Source organism: Hyla sarda, chromosome 1, assembly GCF_029499605.1.
Source record: "Hyla sarda isolate aHylSar1 chromosome 1, aHylSar1.hap1, whole genome shotgun sequence".
NCBI classification, from domain to species: domain Eukaryota; kingdom Metazoa; phylum Chordata; class Amphibia; order Anura; family Hylidae; genus Hyla; species Hyla sarda.
The window spans coordinates 272013786-272037091 of record NC_079189.1 but is presented as its reverse complement, the minus strand read 5'-3'; the positions used below and the strand labels follow the sequence as shown (position 1 = coordinate 272037091).

The following is a 23306-nucleotide window of genomic DNA, read 5'->3' as shown; positions in this document are numbered from 1 at the left end:
AATTGTCTGTGTCCCTAAGGCCAAAATAGGCTTTGTCCATAAGGGGTTAAACACATAGAAAAGGGGTTAAACACATTACTTCTAAGAAAGCTGCCAGGTTAAATGGGTAAATGTATGGAGTTTCTTCCCTGTGAGTGATAGACTGCGCCATTTTCAATGTTACATCACATCTTGTCCATGGGCTTTTCATGCAGGTCTGTATACAGGGGATTACAGGTTGTATCCCCAAGTCTGATGGTGATTTTTTGGGGGGAGGGGTTACACTTCGGAATTAAGCATTTGGGTTTATGTCATTATTTGTTTGTGGAACTGTGTCACTTTAAAGAGGTACTGATTCAAATATTTTTAATTTTTGTTTATGTTTCATAGCAACCGTACTTGTATTGTTTGTGCCCCAGGAACCCTGCATGTAATGTAGTTGTAGTGATTTGTACACAGTTAATTCTTTGGAGAAGTTACCATTACTATTTACACCTATAGGGGTGAGTGTAGTAGGTGTTATACATATATCCTCTACTTTGATACCTGTATTTTACATGGTTTTGAGTTTTTGTCTTCTCTATGTGTTCAATAAAATTTGCCATATACTTATTTATTGGTGGTGTACATTGTATTATAATTGCTAGCTGTTCTTTGTGGTTTCCTATATGTAAATAGGGCTGTGGCCATAATAGAGATGCACTTTTTCTTTCTGTATTGAGTCAATAAGCAGTACAGTAGAGCGACAGCGTGTGACTACTACATTCTCCAAAAAGTGACAGCCTATATATAACATACAAATAAAAGAGGATACAGGAGAATGCACAGATAACCTACAAAAAAGGACTGCATCAATTACCCTCAAGGGAAGCAAAATATAATTCTTAAGCTCTGTGACCTGTGTAGACAGATTACAACGATGTAAAAAGTTTTCTTTGAGTTATCTCCATTACTGACACCCCTCTTTTTTTATCCCTAAATTCATAGGCAGTCAATCATTTATGGACCCTCTGTCCTTTCTTTGAAGTGGTTTCTATGTTGCGATGTTAATAGTTACTACTGCTCTTGTACTTAAGGCAGATTATCTTACCTTTAGTGCAAAAAGGTCACTTTCCAAACTATGGCCAATTAATATTGAATCACAGCTGAACATGCATAGTAAGACAGCTTGAACATCTCTCAGCGTGATGCTAGTGTTCCGCAGATCCTCTTCTGTAACACCAGAAAACCTTAGAAAAGAAGAAGAAAACTGTTATACACCAGAGAGGACCCAATACTGTTAATGCTTATTGTATTGCACGCAGAAGCTGCCCGGGACACCAGACTTGCTGTGCTGGTGTAGACAGTGGCGCCCGACAAGCTTGCTTTGGCGGTTTCACCAGGGCACTTTTTGGGAAGGCGCAGCACGCAGAAACACATAAGAGCATATTTAAGCGCTTTTTCCCATAGGCGGCAATGGGATGAAGATCATGCAGACATCCCTTGCAATTTTGGCCGAAGGGAAGCTGCCCGGGACACCAGACTTGCTGTGCTGGTGTAGACAGTGGCACCCGATAAGCCTGTGTTGGCGGTTTCACCTGCATGTGTTGTAGAAAAGAGGGTTGTGATAGAGCTATGTATGACTATATGGCCCAGTGGCATAACTTTGGGTTGCAATCCCATATATGTCCTTGAGCGTAAGTGGGCAAAAAGACCATCTGCCATGTAAAAGACAGCAGTGCAATAGTTTACATAAAATTGTGTAAGGTTGGGGGTCATTGTAGAGATTTTGACTAGATTTTCTAAGCTATACTACTCTATACGCTATTTATATGCTGGAATTTGCGTTCACTAGTGCTTTACCCTTAAGAGCACAGTGCGACAATTAGAGGCACAGCATGTGACTGAATTGTATCTAAGGGAACAGCATGTGACAGTATTGTATTTAGGGGCACAGTATGTTCCAGTATTTCATTTAGGGTATACCATTTGTGGCAGTATTAGATGTAGGGAGCACAGCATGTGGCAGTAGTTGCGACCTAGCAAGAAGTCTTCATGGTGGTCTGGACAGAACAGACAACAAAAATGCATAACCTGTGAATCCCTGGATAAAACTAATCTGCCTCTGACTAAATGGTGTACTGCAAGACAACATTTAGAAGAATGCCTATTAAAAAAGACAACAAAACAGCTCTAAATGCAATATTAACTGTCCCCCGCATGAGCCTTTACCTTTGCTCCTGTCTCTATATGCATCCTAGAAGAAAGAACATTTAGGAATGTAAGGAGCCCTGGCAGCAGGTAGAAGATGGGGCTGAGGTCCCTTACAGTGCGCTCAGCCTATCACTGGCCGAGGCGGGACATTACTGCGGCTGTCAATACGCTTAGCGCAGTTTTTGCAGCCTGGGCACAGGAGAAATGAAAAATGTTTCATCACAGTTCTCCTTTAAGTACAATAGAGTATTCTACCATTGTGCCAAGAAACATAGTTTTATGTTTAACTGTGTACATATTACACACAATTTAAACATTGCATATTATTATTAATGCTATCTACATGTTATTGACGTGCAGTGGCCATATTGATTATGCAAATAAACAAGCATGGTACAGGAGGTCACCGTGGACAAGTGTGCCAATTTTTAAGTTATTGTAACAAATGGTTTCAGATAAGATGTTTGTAGACTATTGTGCAATCCAAAATGGCGGCCAAACCAAGTGATAAACTTGTAATGAATTTGACTCTACTCAACAGTGTAACCACATACAGCTTGGTTTTCATGCCAATTGAATGAACAGCTTAAAGGGTAGCTCCCACCAACCCTCTTTTTTTTCTGTCCCTGCCTATTGCCCTTCTATCCCTAACCCCCTCCCTGCCTTTATTTTTATATTTATTGACTAATAAATGCCATTTTGTCTGCCTGGTAGTGTGCTCACTACCAGGCAGACTTCCCCAGCAGGCACCACGTCACTGATGCCTGCTGGGGGGGGACTTCCGCCCTTAGTTCTAACAGGGTGCCTCCAGCTGTTTCATAACTACAACTCCCAGCATGCCATGACATCTATTGGCTTACAGGGCATGCTGGCAGTTGTAGTGGGGAAACAACTGGAGGCACCCATTCATACCAACCTAACGCCCCCACCCTCCTCCCCTCACCTCCGGTCGCTCAGATGAATAGAAGAAGCCGGGACCACGAACTCTGCACTGCGCGGCGAGCTACGGAGAAACGGGGAATCCAGATGCAGGACGTGCCGGGGAATCCAATTCAGTTACCGGAGTCTGCAGAGAGAGTGCAGACTCCAACTGGGCTGAGGTACAGGCTGCGTGCCTGCTGCGGCCAGGGCGGCTGCTCCTGGACTTTACTGCGCTGGCTTCCTGCCTGTTTGATTGACAGACAGGGAGCCAGCGCACAGTGAATTAATTTCGACTCATTTGCCCCGCTGAAATGAGTCGAAATTCTGTAGTGACGTCACTGCAGAATGCATTCGGCCACTAGGAGGGCGACCCCTAGTGGCCGAATTTAAAAGTGATTTTAAACGGTTTTAAAATCACTTTTTTTAATTAAACTATATTAGAGATATGTTGTAGTACTTAAGTACTACAACATATCAATTTTTTGTTTTCATGACAGTGCCCATTTAATGGCTTCACAACTATGGAAAGTCTCATGAGTTTTGAAAATGTGTGCTAATTTTCACATTCATCTGGCCAGCAATTTCAGAGAAAACTATATTTGAACAATATTGCACAATCCAATATGGCTGCAAAACCATGTGATCAATTATGGTACAGAAAGTAATCACAAACATGTGTGCTAATTTTCAAACTGTATCGACCAGCATTTTCAGAGAAAACTATGTATGCATATTTAAACGGAATACAATATAGCTGACATGTGTTCAATTGTGGTACAAAAAGCAATTATGAACATGTGTGCTAATTTTCACATTGTTCTGATCAGTAATTTATGCAGAATATTGTGCAATCCAATATAGTTACCAAACCATCTGATCAATTGTGATACAGAAGCTGATCATTGACAAGTGTGCTAATTTTCACAATGTTCTGACGAGCAATTTCTGAGAAAACGATATATTCCAAATATTGTGCAATTCAATATGGCTGCCATACCATTTGAACATATATGAGTCTATAGCCTACTGTTACCTTCCACTGCAAATTATACATCTGTAGCTTTAATGGTTTCAAAGAGGCATGCATTTGTATATGGTACTTAATATTAGGGATCGACCGATTATCGGCACAGCCGATATTATCGGCCGATATTCACGTTTTTTTCCGTTATCGGTATCGACTTCTAACCTGCCGATAATGTGCAAAACAAGGCGTGCGCACAAATCGCGGGACTTTAGTCCCGGCCTTGTTTTGCCGTGCGGAGCAATTGCCTGACAGCACGGTGGAGAAGGAGCCGTCAGCTGTACCGCTCCACCACTCCCTCACCTTTTTCACGCTGCTTCATTCTTGCAGTGGGAGTGAGAGCCGCGGGGACACCATCCACGGCAGGCCGGCGTGATGACATCACATCATCGTGCCGGCGCCCGGAGATCACGTCCCTGCAGCTCTCACTCACAGTACAAGAACGTAGCAGCGTGTGAGAAAGGTGAGCACTGCTCGGGCGCTGTATGGATGGACGGGCAAATTATAAGTGAGGGGGGCAAATATACGTGAGGGGCACATATCAGGGGGGTATTATATGTGAGGAACACAGGACAGGGGGGATTATATGTGGGGGCACATGACAGCCCCCCCTGTCATGTGCCCATATAATGCCCCCTGACTTATAATACCCTCTGTCCTGTACCCTCACATATAATGCCCCCTGAGGGGGCAGGACATGGGGCATTATATGTGAGGGGCACTGGACAGGGGGGCAATATATGTCCCCCGTCATGTGCACCTCATACATAATACCCACTGTCCTGTGACCCCCCACATATAATGCCCCATGTCCTATGTTCCTCACATACAATGCCCCCCTTATGTGCCCCCACATAATGCCCCCTGACATGTGCCCCTCATATATAATGCCCCATGTCCTGTGCCCCTCACATGATCAAGGACCTTTATGTTATAAAAGGTTAAGCATAATATAGAACTCTACCATTATGCCAAGTTTCATAAGTTATTTATTGAAAGTGAGCATATTACATGCATTTAAATATAGAGACTTATTGGCTTGCGGTGGCCATATTGATTATGCAAATACACCAGCTTTAACAAACATGGTACAGGAACTAGCCTTGGACATGTTTGCCAAATTGTGAATTATTTTAACAAACAATTCAGCTGTGCTTGGGGAGAAGATGGCTAGAAGGGTGGAGGAGTGTTTAAACTAGGGACTTGGGGGGAGGGAACCTACAGCAAAGAGGGGGAAGATAGTGTAGATAGAGAGGTGGGAATTATAAATGTACCTGGGGGTGGAGCGGAGGGAGGGGTTAGAAATAGAGGTGCACCGAAATGGAAATTTCAGAACCGAAACGAAACCGAAATAAAAAAAAAAAAAATGTCCGGCCGAAACCGATACCGAAAATGACTTCTCCCCGTCTTCTGGTAAAATGCAGCGCTCCGCTCATTAGATTAGATTCCCCCACATTAGATTGCCAGCTCCCCCACATTAGGTCGGGAGTTCCCCCACAATAGTAGGCAGCTCCCCCACAATAGTAGGCAGCTCCCCCACAATAGTAGGCAGCTTCCCAAATTAGGTCAGCATTTCCCCCACAATAGTAGGCAGCTCCCCCCAACAATAGTAGGCAGTTCCCACACAATATTAGGCAGCTCCCCCCCACATTAGGTCAGCAGTTCCCCCACAATAGTAGGCAGCTTCCTCACAATAGTAGGCAGCTCCCTCACATTAGGTCAGCATTTCCCCCACAATAGTAGGCAGCTCCCCCAACAATAGTAGGCAGTTCCCACACAATATTAGGCAGCTCCCCCCACATTTGTAGGCAGCTCCCCCCCACATTAGGTCAGCAGTTCCCCCACAATATCAGGCAGCTCCCCCCAACAATATTAGGCAGCTCCCCCCAACAATATTAGGCAGCTCCCCCCCCACAATATTAGGCAGCTCCCCCCCCACAATATTAGGCAGCTCCCCCCCACAATATCAGGCAGCTCCCCCCCCACAATATCAGGCAGCTCCCCCCCCACAATATCAGGCAGCTCCCCCCACAATATTAGGCAGCTCCCCACCCCCACAATATCAGGCAGCTCCCCCCAACAATATTAGGCAGCTCCCCCCACAATATTAGGCAGCTCCCCCCCCCCCACAATATTAGGCAGCTCCCCCCCCCACAATTTCAGGCAGCTCCCCCCCCCAACAATATCAGGCAGCTCCCCCCAACAATATCAGGCAGCTCCCCCCAACAATATTAGGCAGCTCCCACCCCCCCCACAATATTAGGCAGCTCCCCCCACCACAATATTAGGCAGCTCCCCCCACCCACAATTTCAGGCAGCTCCCCGCCCCCCACAATATCAGGCAGCTCCCCCCACCCACAATTTCAGGCAGCTCCCCGCCCCCCACAATATCAGGCAGCTCCCCCCCACAATATTAGGCAGCTCCCCCCCCCCACAATATTAGGCAGCTTCCCCCACATTTGTAGGCAGCTCCCCCCACATTTGTAGGCAGCTCCCCCCCACATTTGTAGGCAGCTCCCCCCCACATTAGGTCAGCAGTTCCCCCACCCCACAGACATACAGCTTCCAGCCATATACAGTGTATGACTGGAGGCTGTATGTCTGTACTGCTGCCCCCACAGTGTTCCGGTCACCGCTCCTCCGGCCCGGGGTCACATCTACTGCTATGGCCTATGGACCATAGCAGTAGGTGCCGGGACCGGGGGAGCAGTGACCAGAACACTGAAGAAGATGACACTGTCACTTACCAGGCCCCGGCCAGCGTGCGTTCTCCTGCGACGATCCTGCGGTCCTCCTGCGTCTCTATGGTTGTACGCACGGGACGTCAGTGACGTCCCGTGCGTACGACCATAGAGGCGGAGAAGCGAAGGACCGAAGGAGGATCGCGGGAGGACGCCGGGGAATGGTGAGTGACCGCCGGACATCCTTATGTCCCGAAAAGATTTTTCGGGACACAGGGATGTCCGGGATAGGATTAGGAATACTTATTTTTATGTGCCCGGGCCGGCTCCCGTGTGTGGCTGCAGGCGGGGGCCGACCAGAGCATATAAAAACTAATACTGTGTACTAAAAACCTGGGGGCATCCAGCTGTTGTGAAACTACAACTCCCAGCATGCCCGGACAGACTTTGCCGGTCCGGGCATGCTGGGAGTTGTAGTTTCACAACAGCTGGAGGCCCCCTGGTTTTTAGTATACAGTATTAGGTTTTATATGCGCTGGCCGCCCCCGCCTGCAGCCACACACGGGAGCCGGCCTGGGCACATAAACATAATTATTCCTAATCCGATCCCGGAGAGCGCAACCCAGATGTTGCGGCCAGCCCCCCCTGCACCCCCCACGAGTGCCTCTGCCACTGGCAGTGTTTGTAACTTGTGCTGTGGGCGGGCAGGGGAGGTGGTCATTATCGGCACATTTTTTGTTGTTCCGGCATTTTGCCGAAATAGCTATTTTCGGACGATATGTATCGGCCGCCGATATATATCGGTGCATCCCTAGTTAGAATAGTTAATAGGAATAGGCTTCATAGGAAAATAAAACTTACACCCTTGAATCCCATTAACCCCAATAACATAAAGGATGGAAATGTAAAGTGTATGTTCAAAATGCCAGAAGCCTAGCAAATAAAAGTGGGGAGCTTGAGGCCTTGATACTGGAGGAACATATTGATATAGTTGGGGTCACTGAGACATGGCTGGACTCCTCGCATGACTGGGCTGTCAATCTGCAGGGGTTTACATTGTTTCGCAAAGATAGGATGAACAGAAAAGGTGGTGTCTGTATGTTAGAAGTGGTATGAAAGTCAGTGTGAACGATGCCATAGTGTGTGATGATTCTGAGGAGGTGGAATCACTGTGGGTAGAATTACAAAAGGAGGGAAATACTGAAAAAATAATATTTGGTGTAATTTACAGACCCCCTAATACCACTGAAGAGATAGAAGGTCGGCTGCATAAACAAATAGAGAGGGCTGCCCGGGCAGGTACAGTGGTAATAAAGGGAGATTTTAACTATCCAGATATAGATTGGGGTCCGGGGTTGGCTAAAACTACAAAGGGGTGACAATTCCTAAATTTATTGCAGGATAATTTTATGGGCCAGTTTGTGGAGGACCCAACAAGAAGTTGATGCCTTGCTGGATCTGATAATTTCCAACAACGCAGAGCTGGTTGGTAATTTAACTGTGAGGGAAAACCTTGGTAATAGCGACCACAATATAGTTACTTTTGACTTAAAATGTAGAAAACAAGACAGGCGGGGAAAGCAAAAACATATAACTTTAAAAAGGCAAACTTCCCTGGGCTGAGGGCTGCACTACAGGACATAGACTGGGGGGAGGTGTTGTCAAATACTGATACAGAAGGTAAATGGGACATCTTTAAATCAACTCTAAATAACTATACAGCTAAATATATACCAAAGGGGAACAAATATAAACGATTAAAACTAAATCCTACATGGCTGACAAATGATGTTAAAAGAGCAATAAACAACAAAAAAATTTGCCTTCAAAAAATACAAATCTGATGGGTCAGCTATAACATTTAAACAGTACAAAGAGCTTAATAAAATCTGTAAAAATGTAATAAAAACAGCAAAAATTCAAAATGAGAGACAGGTGGCCAAAGAAAGCAAAATTAATCCTAAATATTTTTTTAAATATATAAATGCAAAAAAACCAAGGACAGAGCATGTAGGACCCCTTAATAATGATAATGGGGAGGTTGTCACAGGCGATTAAGAGAAAGCCGAGCTACTGAATGGGTTCTTTAGTTCTGTACACTATGGAAAAAGGAGCTGACATTGGCCAGGTCAGTGCTGGTAACACATCATGTAATGTACTGAACTGGCTTAATGTAGAGATGGTACAAGGTAAGTTAAGTAATATAAATGTAAGCAAATCTCCAGGGCCGGATGGACTACACCCAAGAGTTCTTAGAGAGGTAAGTTCAGTAATATCTGTACCCCTGTTCATGATATTTAGAGATTCACTGGTGTCTGGTATTGTGCCAAGGGACTGGCGCAAGGCGAATGTGGTGCCAATCTTCAAAAAGGGCTCTAGGTCTTCCCCAGGAAACTATAGACCGGTAAGTTTAACATGCATTGTGGGTAAATTGTTTGAAGGACTTATAAGGGACTACATACAGGAATACATAGGGGATAATTGTATTATAAGTGATAGCCAGCATGGGTTTACTAAGGATAGAAGTTGTTAAACCAATCTAATTTGCTTTTATGAAGAGGTGAGTAGAAGCCTTGACAGAGGAATGGCTGTGGATATAGTGTTTCTGGATTTTGCTAAAGCATTTGATACTGTCCCTCATAGACGTCTGACAGGTAAGTTAAGGTCTTTGGGTTTGGAAATTTTAGTTTGTAACTGGATTTAACACTGGCTCATGGATCGTACCCAGAGAGTGGTGGTCAATGATTCGTACTCTGATTGGTCCCCGGTTATTAGTGGTGTACCCCAAGGTTCAGTACTGGGCCCGCTGTTTAATTTATTTATCAATGATATAGAGGATGGTATTAACAGCTCTGTTTCTATCTTTGCAGATTACACCAAGCTTTGTAGCACGGTACAGTCTATAGAGGATGTGCATAAGTTACAAGATGACTTGGATAGACTAAGTGTCTGGGCATCCACTTGGCAAATGAGGTTCAATGTGGATAAATGTAAAGTTATGCATATGGGTACTAATAACCTGCATGCGTCGTATGTCTTAGGGGGATTGAACTGGCAGAGTCACTGGTAGAGAAGGATCTGGGTGTACTTGTAGATCACAGACTACAGAATAGCATGCAATGTCAGGCTGCTGCTTCCAAGGCCGTCAGGATATTGTCATGTATCAAAAGAGGCATGGACTCAAGGGACAGGGACATAATACTCCCCCTTTATAAAGCATTGGTACGGCCTCACCTGGAATATGCTGTTCAGTTTTGGTCACCTGTCCATAAAAGGGACACTGTGGAGCTGGAAAGGGTGCAGAGACGCGCGACTAAACTAATATGGGGCATGGAACATCTTAGCTATGAGGAGCGATTAAAGGAGTTACAATTGTTTCGTCTTGAGAAGAGACGTTTAAGGGGGGGATATGATAAACGTATATAAGTATATTAATGGCCCATACAAAAAATATGGAGAAAAACTGTTCCAGGTTAAACCCCCCCAAAGGACGAGGGGGCACTCCCTCCATCTGGAGAAGAAAAAGTTTAGTCTCAAGGGGCGACACTCCTTTACCATGAGAACTGTGAACTTATGCAACAGTCTACCTCAGGAACTGGTCACAGCAGGAACAATTAACAGCTTTAAAACAGGGTTAGATACATTCCTGGAACAAAATAACATTAATGCTTATGAAGAAATATAAAATCCCATCCCTTCCCCAATATCGCGCCACACCCCTACCCTTCAATTCCCTGGTTGAACTTGATGGACATATGTGTTTTTTCGACCGTACTAACTATGTAACTATGTAACAATTTCCAAGAAGATGTTTGTAGAATAATGTACAATCTAATATGGTGGCCAAACCATGTGATCAATAGACTTGTAATTAACTAATAATAATTGTGATGGCAGTGTAACCATATGCAAAAATGTATACATTTGTATCTTTAGCAGTTGCAGAAATGCAATTGTTCAAAAACTTGCCACACAAACCAAGATGGCTGCCTGACCTATGTGGGAAATTTTTCAAAACTTGTGAAGAAGAAAAGTTGCCCAGTTGTACATAGCAACCAGATTGCTTTTTTTAATTTTGAAAAAAGCCTCTGCAAAATGAAAGACGCAATCTGATTGGGTACTATGGACAACTTTTCCTCTGCAGAGATTTTGATAAATCTCCCCCTATGACCTTTATGTTACAACAAACTTAGTACTGGGCTCTACCTTTGGGTATATTTTCATGAGTTTTGAAGTAACACTGAGATAAATACAGGCATTTTACAAAAAGCCCCATGGACCCCCGCAGAACCGTGTGATTTAACCCCCTTAATCCCTTAAAGGGGTATTCCGCCCCTAGACATTTTATCCCCTATCCAAAGGATAGGGGATAAGATGTAAGATCGCCGCGGTCCCGTTGCGGCACCACGCTATCATTACAGCACAGAGCGAGTTCGCTCAGTGCGTAATGACTGGCGATACAGGGGACGGAGCCGCGTGACGTCATGGCGCCGCCCCTCGTGACATCACGGCCCGTCCCCTTAATGCAAGTCTATGGGAGGGGCGTGACGACCACCACGCCCCCTCCCATAGACTTGTATTGATAGGGGCAGGCCGTGACATCACAAGGGGCGGAGCCGTGACGTAACGATGCTCCGGCCCCTGTACCGCCCATCATTACGTGCTGAGCGAACTCGCTTTGTGCTGTAATGATAGCGCTGTGCCGCAGCGGGGATCCCAGGGGTCCCCAGCAGCGGGATAAAATGTCTAGGGGGGGAATAACCCTTTAAGGACACGGGGGTTTTTCAGTTTTTGCATTTTCGTTTTTTCCTCCTTACCTTTAATAAAATCATAACTAAATTTTTCACCTAAAAATCCATATGATTGCTTATTTTTTGCACCACCAATTCTACATTGTAATGACATCAGTCATTTTCCCCAAAAATCTATGGCAAAAAAATCATTGTGGGGCAAAATCGGAAAAAAATAACAAAACGCCATTTTGTAACTTTTGGGGGCTTCCGTTTTACACAGTAAATTTTGCGGTAAAAAAGACACCTTCTCTTTATTCTGTAGGTCCATACAATTAAAATGATACCCTACTTATATAGGTTTGATTTTGTCGTACTTCTGGAAAAAATCATAACTACATGCAGGAAAATTTATACGTTTAAAATTGTCATCTTCTGACCCCTATAACTTAAATTTTTCCGCGTATGGGGCGGTATGAGGGCTCATTTTTTGTGCCATGATCTGAAGTTTTTAGCGGTACCATTTTTGATAAGACTTATTGATCATTTTTTCATTATATAAAAAGTGACCAAAAATGCACTATTTTGGACTTTGGAATTTATTTGCGCGTACACCATTGACCGTGCGGTTTAATTAACGATATTTTTATAATTCGGACATTTCCGCACGCGGCGATACCACATATGTTTATTTTTATAGATTTTTTTAATGGAAAAGGGGGGTGATTCAAACATTTATTAGGGGAGGGGTTAAATGATCTTTATTCACTTTGTTTGCAGTGTTATAGCTCCCATAGGGACCAATAACACTGCACACACTGATCTTTTACATTGATCAGTGGTTTCTCATAAGAAACCATTGATCAATGATTCTGCCACTTGACTCCTCATGCCTGGATCTCAGGCACTGAGCAGTCATTCAGCGATCGGACAGCGAGGATGCAGGTAGGGATCCTCCAGCTGTCATGTAAGCTGTTCGGGATGCCGCGATTTAGCCGCGGTGATCCCGAACAGCTCCCTGGGCTAACCGGCATGGTTTCACTTTCATTTTAGACGTGGCGTTCCACTTTGAATGCCGTGTCTAAAGGGTTAATTAGCCACGGGTCCCGGCTGTTAGAGGCCGGGCCCGACCCGCTATGACGCGGGGCCACGCCGTGGCCCCCCATTATAGAACGGGAGCAGACTCAGGACGTACAGGTACGCCCTGGGTCCTTAACAGGTTAAGGACCAAGTCCATTATGACCTTAAAGACCAGAGCATTTTTTGAACATCTGACCACTGTCACTTTCAGCATTAATAACTCTGGGATGCTTTTACTTATTAAACCCTTGCCGCAAATGGACGTTCATGAACGTCCAACTGAGGCTCCCGAGGTATGACGCACGCTCAGCAGGTGAGCGTGCATCATACCAGGTGGGTCCCGGTTTCTATAGGCAACCAGGACCCACGGCTAATGCTGTACATAATCGATCGGGCTGTTGTCCGGTATTAACCCTTTAGATACGTCAATCAAACTTGATCGCCACATCTAAAACTAAAAAATTCCGGTTAGCTCAGTGGTGCTGTTTGGGACTGCGGCGGTGAAATCGCAGCGTCCCGAACAGCTTGCAGGTCACTAGGAGGATCCCGACCTTCCTCCTCGCTGTCGGATCGCCGAATGACTGCTCCATGCCTACGATCCAGGCAGGAGCAGTCGAGTGGTGATAACACTGATCAATGCCATGCTTTTGCATGGCAGTGATCAGTGTAGGAAATCAGTGTGTGCAATGTTATAGTCCCCTATGGGGGCTATAACACTGCAATAAAAAAAAGTAAAAATTAAGTGTTAATACATATGATTTAACCCTTCCCTAATAAAAGTTTGAATCACCCCCTTTTCCATAAAAAAAAAAAAGTGCAAATAAAAATAAAAACAAACGTGGTATCGCTGCGTGCGTAAATGTCCAAACTATAAAAATATATTGTTAATTAACCTCTTCAGGACACGTCGTACCGGTACGTGATGGGACCCCTGGTACTTAAGGACCCATGACGTACATGTACGGGCGTGGGAATTTCGGTCCCTGCCGCGCAGCGGGCAGGGATCAGACCGGGGTGACTGCTTATAACGATCAGCAGGCAACCCGCGCAAATGTCCAGGGGGGTCATCAGACCCCCCCATGTCGGCGATCGGCAGAAATCGCAAGTGAATTCACACTTGCGATTTGCGCCTATTCCGGGTCATACGGGTCTATGGTGACCCGGAATATAAGGGGGGTCGCGGTTGTCCATGACACCTACGATCCCCCTTAAGGGATAGGAGTGGAGTGGCAGGGGGGGGTTAACTTTAGTTTTCCCCATCCTGCCCACCCACAATAGGCGGGGCAGAGCGGGGAACCGAAGATCCACTTACCCGTCAGTGGAGGCTGCGGGACGCGATGCGCGGGCGGCAGAAGAGGACGGCTCCCTGGATCCGACGGAAGCCGGTAAGTTGCCTAGCAACATCAGGAGGGCTACAGTCTTAGACCACTATACAGTACACTATATCTCTAAACTGTATCCCTCCAGATCTTGCAAAACTACAACTCCTAGCATGCCCACACAGCTGTTTTCTGTCTGGGCATGCTGGGATTTGTAGTTTTGCAACATCTGGAGGTCCACAGTTTGGAGATCACTGGCAAATCCCAGCATGCCCAAACAGCTGTCTTGGCATGCTGGGAGTTGTAGTTGCATACCTCCAGTTGTTGCATAACTACATCTCCCAGCATGCCCTTCGGTGATCAGTACATGCTGGGAGTTGTAGTTTTGCAAAAGTTGGAGGCACACTGGTTGGAAAATACTAACTGAAGGTTTTCCAACCAGTGCGCCTCCAGCTGTTGCAAAACTACAACTCCCAGCATGCATGGTCTGTCAGCACATGCTGGGAGTTGTAGTTTTGAAACAGCTGGAGGTTTGCCCCCCCATGTGAATGTACAGGGTACATACACATGGGCAGGTTTACAGTAAGTTTCCTGCTTCAAGTATGAGCTGCGGCAAATTTTTCGCCGCGGCGCAAATTTCTAGCGGGAAGCTCACTGTAAACCTCTGCCAGTGCGAACGTACCCTAAAAACACTACACTAACACATAATAAAGGGTAAAGCACTACATATACACCCCTTACACTGCCCCCCCCCCCCCCAATAAAAATGAAAAACTTATTGTACAGCAGTGATTCCAAAACGGAGCCTGCAGCTGTTGCAAAACAACTGTCCAGGCATGCTGGGAGTTTAGCAACAGCTGGAGGCACCCTGTTTGGGAATCACTGGCGTAGAATACCCCTATGTCCACCCCTATGCAATCCCTAATTTAGTCCTCAAATGCATATGGCGCTCTCTCACTTCGGAGCCCTGTCGTATTTCAAGGAAACAGTTTAGGGTCACATATGGGGTATTTCCGTACTCGAAAGAAATTCCACTACAAATTTTGGGGGGCTTTTTCTTCTTTTACCCCTTATGAAAAGGAAAAGTTGGGGGCTACACCAGCCTGTTAGTGTAAAAAAAGATAATTTTTTACACTAACATGCTGGTGTTGCCCTATACTTTTTATTTTCACAAGTGCTAAAAGGAAAAAAAAAAGACCCCCAAAATTTGTAACGCAATTTCTCCTGAGTACGAAAATACCCCATATGTGGCCGTAAAATGCTCTGTGGGCGCATAACAAGGTTCAGGAGTGAGAGCGCACTATGTACATTTGAGGCCTAAATTGGTGATTTGCACAGGGGTGGCTGATTTTACAGCGGTTCTGACAAATGCAAAAACATAAATACCCAAATGTGACCGCATTTTGGAAACTACACCCCTCACGGAACGTAACAAGGGGTATAGTGAGCCTTAACACCCCACAGGTGTTTAATGAAAATTCTTCAAAGTTTGATGGAAAAATGAGAAACATTTTTTTTTCACTAAAATGCTGGTGTTACCCTAAATTTTTCATTTTCACAAGGGAAAATAGGAAAAAAGCCCCCCAAAATTTGTAACCCCATTCCTTCTGAGTATATAAATACCCCATATGTGGATGTAAAGTGCTCTGCTGGTGCACTATAATGCTCAGGAGAGAGGGAGTACCATTGGGATTTTGAAGAGAAAATTTGTCCGGAATTGAAGGCCACGTGCGTTTATAAAGCCCCCATAGTGCCAGAACAATGGACCCCCCCCACATGTGATGCCATTTTGGAAACTACACCCCTCATGTAATGTAATAAGGGGTGCACTAAGCATTTACGCCCCACAGGTGTCTGACAGATTTTTGGAACAGTGGTCCGTGAAAATGAAAAATTTAATTTTTCATTTGCACAGCCCACTGTTCCAAAGATCTGTCAAACGCCAGTGGGGTGTAATAATCACTGCACCCCTTATTAAATTCTGTGAGGGGTGTAGTTTCCAAAATTGGGTCACATGAGGGGGGGGGGGGGGTCCACTGTTCTGGCACCACGGGGGGGGGGGGCTTGGTAAATGCACATGGCCTCAGACTTCTATTCCAACCAAATACTGTCTCCAGAAGCTCAATGGCGCTCCTCCTCTCCTGGGCATTGTAGTGCGCCAGCAGAGCACTTGATGTCCACACATGGGGTATTTCCATATTCAAAAGAAATGGGGTTACAAATTTTGGGGGTCATTTTCTCCTATTACCCCTTGTAAAAATGTAAAATTTGGGGGAAAACCAGCATTTTTGTGAAAAACTTTTTTTTTCATTTATACATCCGAATTTACCGTAAAGTCATCAAACACCTGGGAGGTGTTAAGGCGCACTGTACCCCTTGTTGCATTCCTTGAGGGGTGTAGTTTCCAAAATAGTATGCCATGAGTTTTTTTTTTTTGCTGTCCTGGCACCATAAATGCGACATGCCCTCCAAAAACCATTTCAGCAAAATTTGCTTGTCAACAGCCAAATGTGACTCCTCTTCTGAGCATTGTAGTGCGCCAGCAGAGCAGTTGATGTCCACACATGGGGTATTTTAATGCTCAGAAGAGATGGGGTAACACATTTTGGGGGGCATATTGTCCTATTATCCCTTGTAAAAAATTACATTTGAGGGAAAACCAGCATTTTAGTAAAAAAAGTAAAAATCATTTACACATCCAACTTTAACGAAAAGTCGTCAAACACCTGTGGGGTGTTAAGGCTCACTGTACCCCTTGTCACGTGCCTTGAGGGGGTGTAGTTTCCAAAATATTATGCCATGTGTTGTTTTTTTTTGCTGTTCTGGCACCCTAGGGGCTTCCTAAATTTGACATGCCTCCAAAAACCATTTCAGAAAAACTCAATCTCCAAAATCCCACTGTCGCTCCTTCCCTTCTGAGAACTCTACTGCGCCCGCCGAACACTTGAAAAAGAGAAGGGAAAAAAGGGAACAAAAGACCAGCGCACCCTGTGCCGTTACCTCGTGGGGACAAGAGTCAGGTGGAATGGTAAACTGCTCACCTTATTGTGTCGCGCTGCGAGCTCGACACCGTTGTGGGCTTGGTATGGAGATGAGATGATCCGCGGCAGCCTGTGTCCTTCCATTTCTTGAGATAGTCGAGGCGGTTCAGTCAAGATGAGAGTTCTGTGCCCATGGCAGAGGTCACAGATTGGAAAACTCGGACACTTCTCTGGCGCTCGCAGGATCCGTGTTAGTGGTCAATCAGGTAAGAGACTTCAAGTGTGATAAAGTATTCAGTCTTTATTGCTTCATAAAGGACAGACAACGCGTTTCGAGGGATCACCCCTCTTCCTCAGTGGTGTTAATTTTTGGGGGCTTTTTTCCTATTACCCCTTGTGAAAATAAAAAATCTGGGGTAACACCAGCATTTTAGTGGAATTTTTTTTTTCTTTTCATGTTCAACTTTAAAGCAGATATCCAGTGGTGAACAACTTATCCCCTATCCTAAGCATAGGGGATAAGTTGCAGATCGTGGGGGCTCCGACCGCTGGGGCCCCCCACGATCTCCTGTACGGGGCCCCGACCGCCCGCGGGAAGGGGGCGTGTCGACCCCCGCACGAAGCGGCGGCTGACACGCCCCCTCAATACAACTCTATGGCAGAGCCGGAGCACTGCCTTCGGCAATCTCCGGCTCTGCCATAGCGATGTATTGAGGGGGCGTCGGCCACCGCTTCATGCGATGGTCGACACCCTCTATCTGGCCGGAGAGCCTGGCCCCCATACAGAGAGATCGCAGGGGGCCCCAGCGGTCGGACCCCCCGCGATCTCAAACTTATCCCCTATCCTTAGGATAGGGGATACATTTTTCACAACTGGACTACCCCTTTAATGAAAATTCGTCAACCTGTGGGGTTGCACAGGCTCACTATACCTTGTTATGCTTCGTGAGGGGTGTAGTTTCCAAAACGGGGTCACATGTGGGTGTTTTTTTTTTTTTTTGCATTTATGTCAGAACCACTGTAAGGGTGCGTTCACACCAAGTAAATGAAGAGTAATTCACGCCAAAAAATTTGTGCGGAATTGCGCGCGGACATGGGGGAGAAAGAAGTGAAGGCTTTTTCAGCCACTTCTGCGCAAATTGCGTGCGAATTCCGCGCAAATTGCCAGCAAATTCTGCACGAAAACGATGTCGGGCGGAATTTTTTTTTACCATTGACTTCAATTGATTTCTGCTAGCGGATTCCACTTCAAGAACGAACATGTTCTTTCTTCAAGTGGAACGGAATTCAGCGTCGGAATTCTGCTAGCAGAATTTCCGCAGTGCGAACAGGACAGCAGAAATAACATTAAAGTCAATGGGCAGAGGAGATGTGCATTCATTTGGAGTGGAGAATTCAAGAGGAATTACTCGAGTAAATTCCTCTTGAATTATTCCGTGTGAACGCACCCTAACTATCAGCCACCCCTGTGCAAATCATCTCAATTGTACATGGCGCTCTCTCACTCTTGAGCCCTGTTCCATACTCAGGAGAAATTGCGTAACAAATTTTGGGGTCTCTTGTGAAAATGAACACCAGCATGTTAGTGTAAAAAAAAATATATTTTTTACAATAACATGCTGATGTAGACCCCAACTTCACCTTTTCATAAGAGGTAAAAGGAGAAAAAGCCCCCCAAAATTTATTAGGCAATTTCTCCCAAGTAATGAAATACCCTATATGTGGCCCCTAACTGTTGCCTTGAAATACGACAGGGCTCCGAAGTTAGAGCGCGCCATGCGCATTTGAGGCCTAAATTAGGGATTCGCATAGGGACGGACCCGGATGCAAGCATTACACTTGCCCTCCGATACCAAAGATACCCTATGACAGTGTTTTCCAAACAGGGTTCCTCCAGCTATTGCAAAACTCCCAGCATGACTGACAGTCAATTGCTGTCCGGCAATATTGGGAGTTGTGGTATTCCAACAGCTGGAGGCTCCGTTTTGTAAACAGTGCCATACGAGACATTTTTCGGTGTAAGGAGGTGTATATGTAGTGCTTTACTCTTTATTTTGTGCAGTGTAGTGTTAGTGTAGTGTTTTTAGGGTACATTCACTAGGGTGTGGGTTCATAGGGAGTTTCCCGCTGGGAGTATGAGCTACAGCAGAAAATTTGCCGCATCTCAAACTTGTAGCTGGAAACTCACTGTGCAGCTTTGAGAGCAAAGCTCTAGCTGTTGCAAAACTACAACTCCCAGCATGCCCTTTGGCTGTCCGTTAATGATGAGAGATTTAGTTACCGACAGCTGGAGGCACACTTGAATTTTTTTTTAAAGTGCCTCCAGCTGTTGCAAAACTTTAACTCCCAGCATGCACAGACATATACATAAGGGGAATGAATGATGTGCTTTGCTATGTACTAGGTTATGTAATAAGTTGTTCTGTGCCATGTGTGTGATATTATGGGAAAAAAAATGGTTGGTATTGTTTATGTGCTCACATTATGTGCAAGTACAGTGATCCCCCGACCTACGGTGGCCCCGACATACGATCATTTCAACATACGCCATCTCATGTTGATGCTGCCATCGCATGTTGAAGGCAGCATCAACAAACTATGCTTTTTTATGTTGCGGCCATCGCATAAACGGCTATCTGGATAGCTGTTTAATGTGCCCTGTGTGCTCCGGTGAGCGTCACTCACCTGTCCCTGCTGCTCTGGACCATCCTCTTCATGCTCCGCTGCATAACCGTCGCTCTCCGTCGTCATCACGTCACCGTGCACACGCCACCCAATAGGAGCGGCATGTGCAGCAACTTGATGACGGTGATGGAGAGTGGCGATCCAGGGCAGCAGTGACGGTCCGGAGCGGCAGGGAAACCCCAGGGACGTGATAACGGTGATGGAGAGCGATGATCCAGTGACGGTACGGAGCGGCGGGAACACGCGAGTATAACTTTGTATATTATTGCACGGATCCCTCAACATTTGATAAATTCAAGTAATGATGGTTAATTTGGAACAAATTACCATCGTATGTTGAGGGATCACTGTAGTTTCTGGTGCATGAGAAAGATAAAAAAAAAAAACAATTGCTTTTGTTGGATTATGTTATAATCATTTGCTATAAGGAGATCAATCCTGTTAAGAATGCATGGAAACGTTTGGTCTGTGGAATGATTGGCAATGTTTAAGCGTGTATTCTTTTGGTTGTAAGGAGGTTGGTGCATTAGGCGGTTTACTGCCGTAGTTTCACTATTAGTGGTCATGTACTGTATTGTTGGAAGTTATAGGTCTTGCGTTTCTGGTTCGGCTTGCTATGTTCTTTACTTTCACATGGGTAGGGGTTTTCCGCTACCCTGACACATCTTCAGGACATCCCTCTGCTGTATTCTTTGTCACGCTCGAACTTCAGAGCAATTTCATGTCCACGGGCTGGTTATCATTACACGTTTCATGGCAGGCCGCTTTCCTCGTACCCTCATTCAAAACATTACTGTATACATAGGCAGTGGTTTTACCATTAATCCTGACATGTCTTTAGGGGAGACCACTGCATAGTTGGTGTTACTGACACGTCTGGGTTGCCCCAGCACATTTCATCCCTGCAGCCATCCACAGAGACATTCTGGACAGTAAAGACGTCAACTTGGCATCCTTGCTCATTTCTTCCCAGGAAATCACAAACAAACTGTCGCGTGTGGGGAGCTATCGGTGGTTTTGAAGTGCAAGGATGCCAGGCTTAACTGTAACCTGAATATTCATGAATATGTAATGGTGTTCAGCATGTATAGGGATGTTATATGCTCGGTTAAGCCTGAACTTAGGGAAGAACTGGACTTTCAGATTACAGAATTTTCTTATAAGTGCGGTGGTAGCCACAAATCATTCTCTGCAAAACCGCATTCTCTGCTTACAGCCAGTTTTCATACGTGACAGATTTGAGTGTGGTTGACACCGAACTCTTGCAGCCTGGTGTTCTAGTGTAAGCAAACAGCCAAAGCCTAGCACAAGCAAAAGTGCCACTCTGCAAGCCCCGGCTCAAAAGCCTGCTCCTTTGGTTGATAAATTGGGACGGCCTATCAGATACCTCAGCAGAAGCCATATCTGCAACAATTATAATTTGTCAACCTGCAATTACAGTGCTATTTGGCCCACCCTAGTACGGTGTGCTCACAGAAGGGGCAGGCATGGCTAGGCAGGGTTCAGGTTCAGGCATTGGCTTGGGTGTTGCATGGGTATCTGAATTAAAGCTGGGTACAGTTGTTGATAAATGGATTCCTACATGGGTTTCACACAGGTTTGGTCACTCTGCCACAGTGTACTTTCGAATGCAAGTGTAGTGTATGTATGCAAGGAACCCCAGGTGGTGTCTGACCTGTTACAAGTAGAACTAGACAGCAGTTACATTATTGGCCCATTCTCTGAGCCTACATTTGATAGTTGGAGGGTAAGCCCTGTTGGGTTGGTTACGGGTAAATTCAGTAATAAAAAAAAGAATGATTTCGATTTGTCAGCACTGTATTCTTATGTCATACCTAGTCTGAATTCTTTGGTCAATAGAGGCATATCTCATGGTAAATTCTTCATATGGAATCAGACTATTACAGATTATTGTTGAATTCACTGAAATATCACTCAAAACAAATATATAAGATCAGTAGGGAACCTCTAAAATGTAACCTCTATATATAAGATCAGTAGGGAACCTCTAAAATGTAACTTTTATTCCACTTCTAAAATAACAAAATATTTTCAAAAAATAGGTTGTAAATGTCCAAAATATTCACATATTCTAGTAACTGTATTATAGTTTATTTCAGAATCTTCGGTGACCACAGCAATATACGGTAGATTTGATTGCAGTAAATATTAGACAGGATGTGTATCCATATTACTGCACTTCTTGTTTGTAAAAGTTCTGCTATATTATATAGTCAGTGGTCAGCGACACCTAGTATAAGTCCAGCCTGTAGTATCTCCAGTGCACACTATGCAGTATATTATAACATCAAATTGTATTCCTCATAGTATATTAGATAATCAGCAGTACTGATGTTTGTTTGTATATATGCAATGTTGCACAGACATCACCCTCAGTGCTTTGCAGCCACAGCGTATTATTCACAGCATTCTAAGACAATTTATCTGCTTCAATGTAATTAGTATCTATTTGTCGTAATTGTGAGGCACAGTTCATCCAACACATCCAGATGTACCGTCATCAGTGCGTTATAAGACTTCCTTTAGCCTACTGGTTTACTCATATACTAGTGTGACATTTTCACATCCTTTGATGCACATTTAGGCAATTGTTGGAACAAAAAATTATATTCACCGTAATCAGACAGTGAATCGGCAATACTGATGTAAATGTGTGTGTATGTATATATATATGCAGTATTCCTCACAATTCACCTCCAGTCCTTATTGTTCATCTCAGTATATTATTTACAGCAATCTGAGGCTATTTGTTATTTTGCTATATATTTAAATGTAGTTTTTCCATAGATACTGTTCATATCACACGTACATATGTACAGTTATCAGTGCGGTTCTGAAGTTCTGATAAATTCCAATCACAGAAATCCTGCTCAGGATATTAAACTTGTTACATTTGTGCTGACCACAATATTATCACCGTATTCAAACATGATTGATGTCAATGTTGCAGACATATCACTTATGTGTGCAAAAGAGTATCACTTATGGAATTATTGTTTTCACAGTGTGGTAATCATTGTATGCATCAGATCCTCACATTTCCATAGTGTTCATTACTCTATATGTTGTGGGCACACTTAGCTTATTTGTTCCCCATTGCGGTCATCTGCGGCTTCTCTTCTGTGCGCTTTCATTGTGACGGCTGTCATCAGTGCTGCACGGACAGTGCAAGAGCACTGTTGTACAATTTATGGAGACAGAGCTGAAAAACAGGTCCCTGACGATTTGAAGCCAATGAAACACGTTGGACCCCCAGGACCCCCGAAGTGTTGGAGCCGTCATATGGAGTCTATTGGAGTGTATTATTATAAGAGGACATTGTGGTCTAATGAAGGACATATGACGGCTCTACTATTTTTTGTAAATTGATGGCTATCCAAAAAAATTAAACATTTTGATACCCTTTTTTGAATTTTTTTTTTGTTATTTTAGAAGTGGAATAAAAGTAAAATTTTAGAGGTTCCCTACTGGTCTTATATAATTTTTTTTCAGATTATTGTTGAGTTGGGGCCTGGTACATGGTTAGCGAAAGCACATATTACCGATGCTTTCAAGTTGTTGCCTATTAGCCAGGATCTCTGGAAGTGGTATGGTGTCAAGTGGCAGAATTTATATTATTTAGCTACAAAACATTCGGTTCTAAGAGTAGTCTGTGGTTATTCGAACAGCTAGCACAGGCATTACACTGACTG

The 23306-nt window shown here is 44.6% G+C and overlaps 1 protein-coding gene and 1 long non-coding RNA gene across 7 annotated transcripts in view; one reads left to right on the top strand and one right to left on the bottom strand.

Annotated features, from left to right (window-relative positions):
• The window catches only part of REXO1 (RNA exonuclease 1 homolog), a 388039-nt gene that overhangs the window by 61764 nt on the left and 302969 nt on the right, over positions 1–23306 (bottom strand). For all 6 annotated transcript variants that reach the window (XR_008892505.1, XM_056572376.1, XM_056572388.1 and 3 more), the window contains exon 14: positions 1070–1208. Coding sequence is in view for 5 of the 6 variants with exons in the window: in XM_056572376.1 (XP_056428351.1) it covers positions 1070–1208 (139 nt within the window). In the remaining variant the exon portion in view is untranslated. The remainder of the gene's footprint in view (positions 1–1069; positions 1209–23306) is intronic.
• The window catches only part of LOC130368575 (uncharacterized), an 83338-nt gene that overhangs the window by 58517 nt on the left and 1515 nt on the right, over positions 1–23306 (top strand). The gene's annotated exons all lie outside the window — the stretch shown is intronic.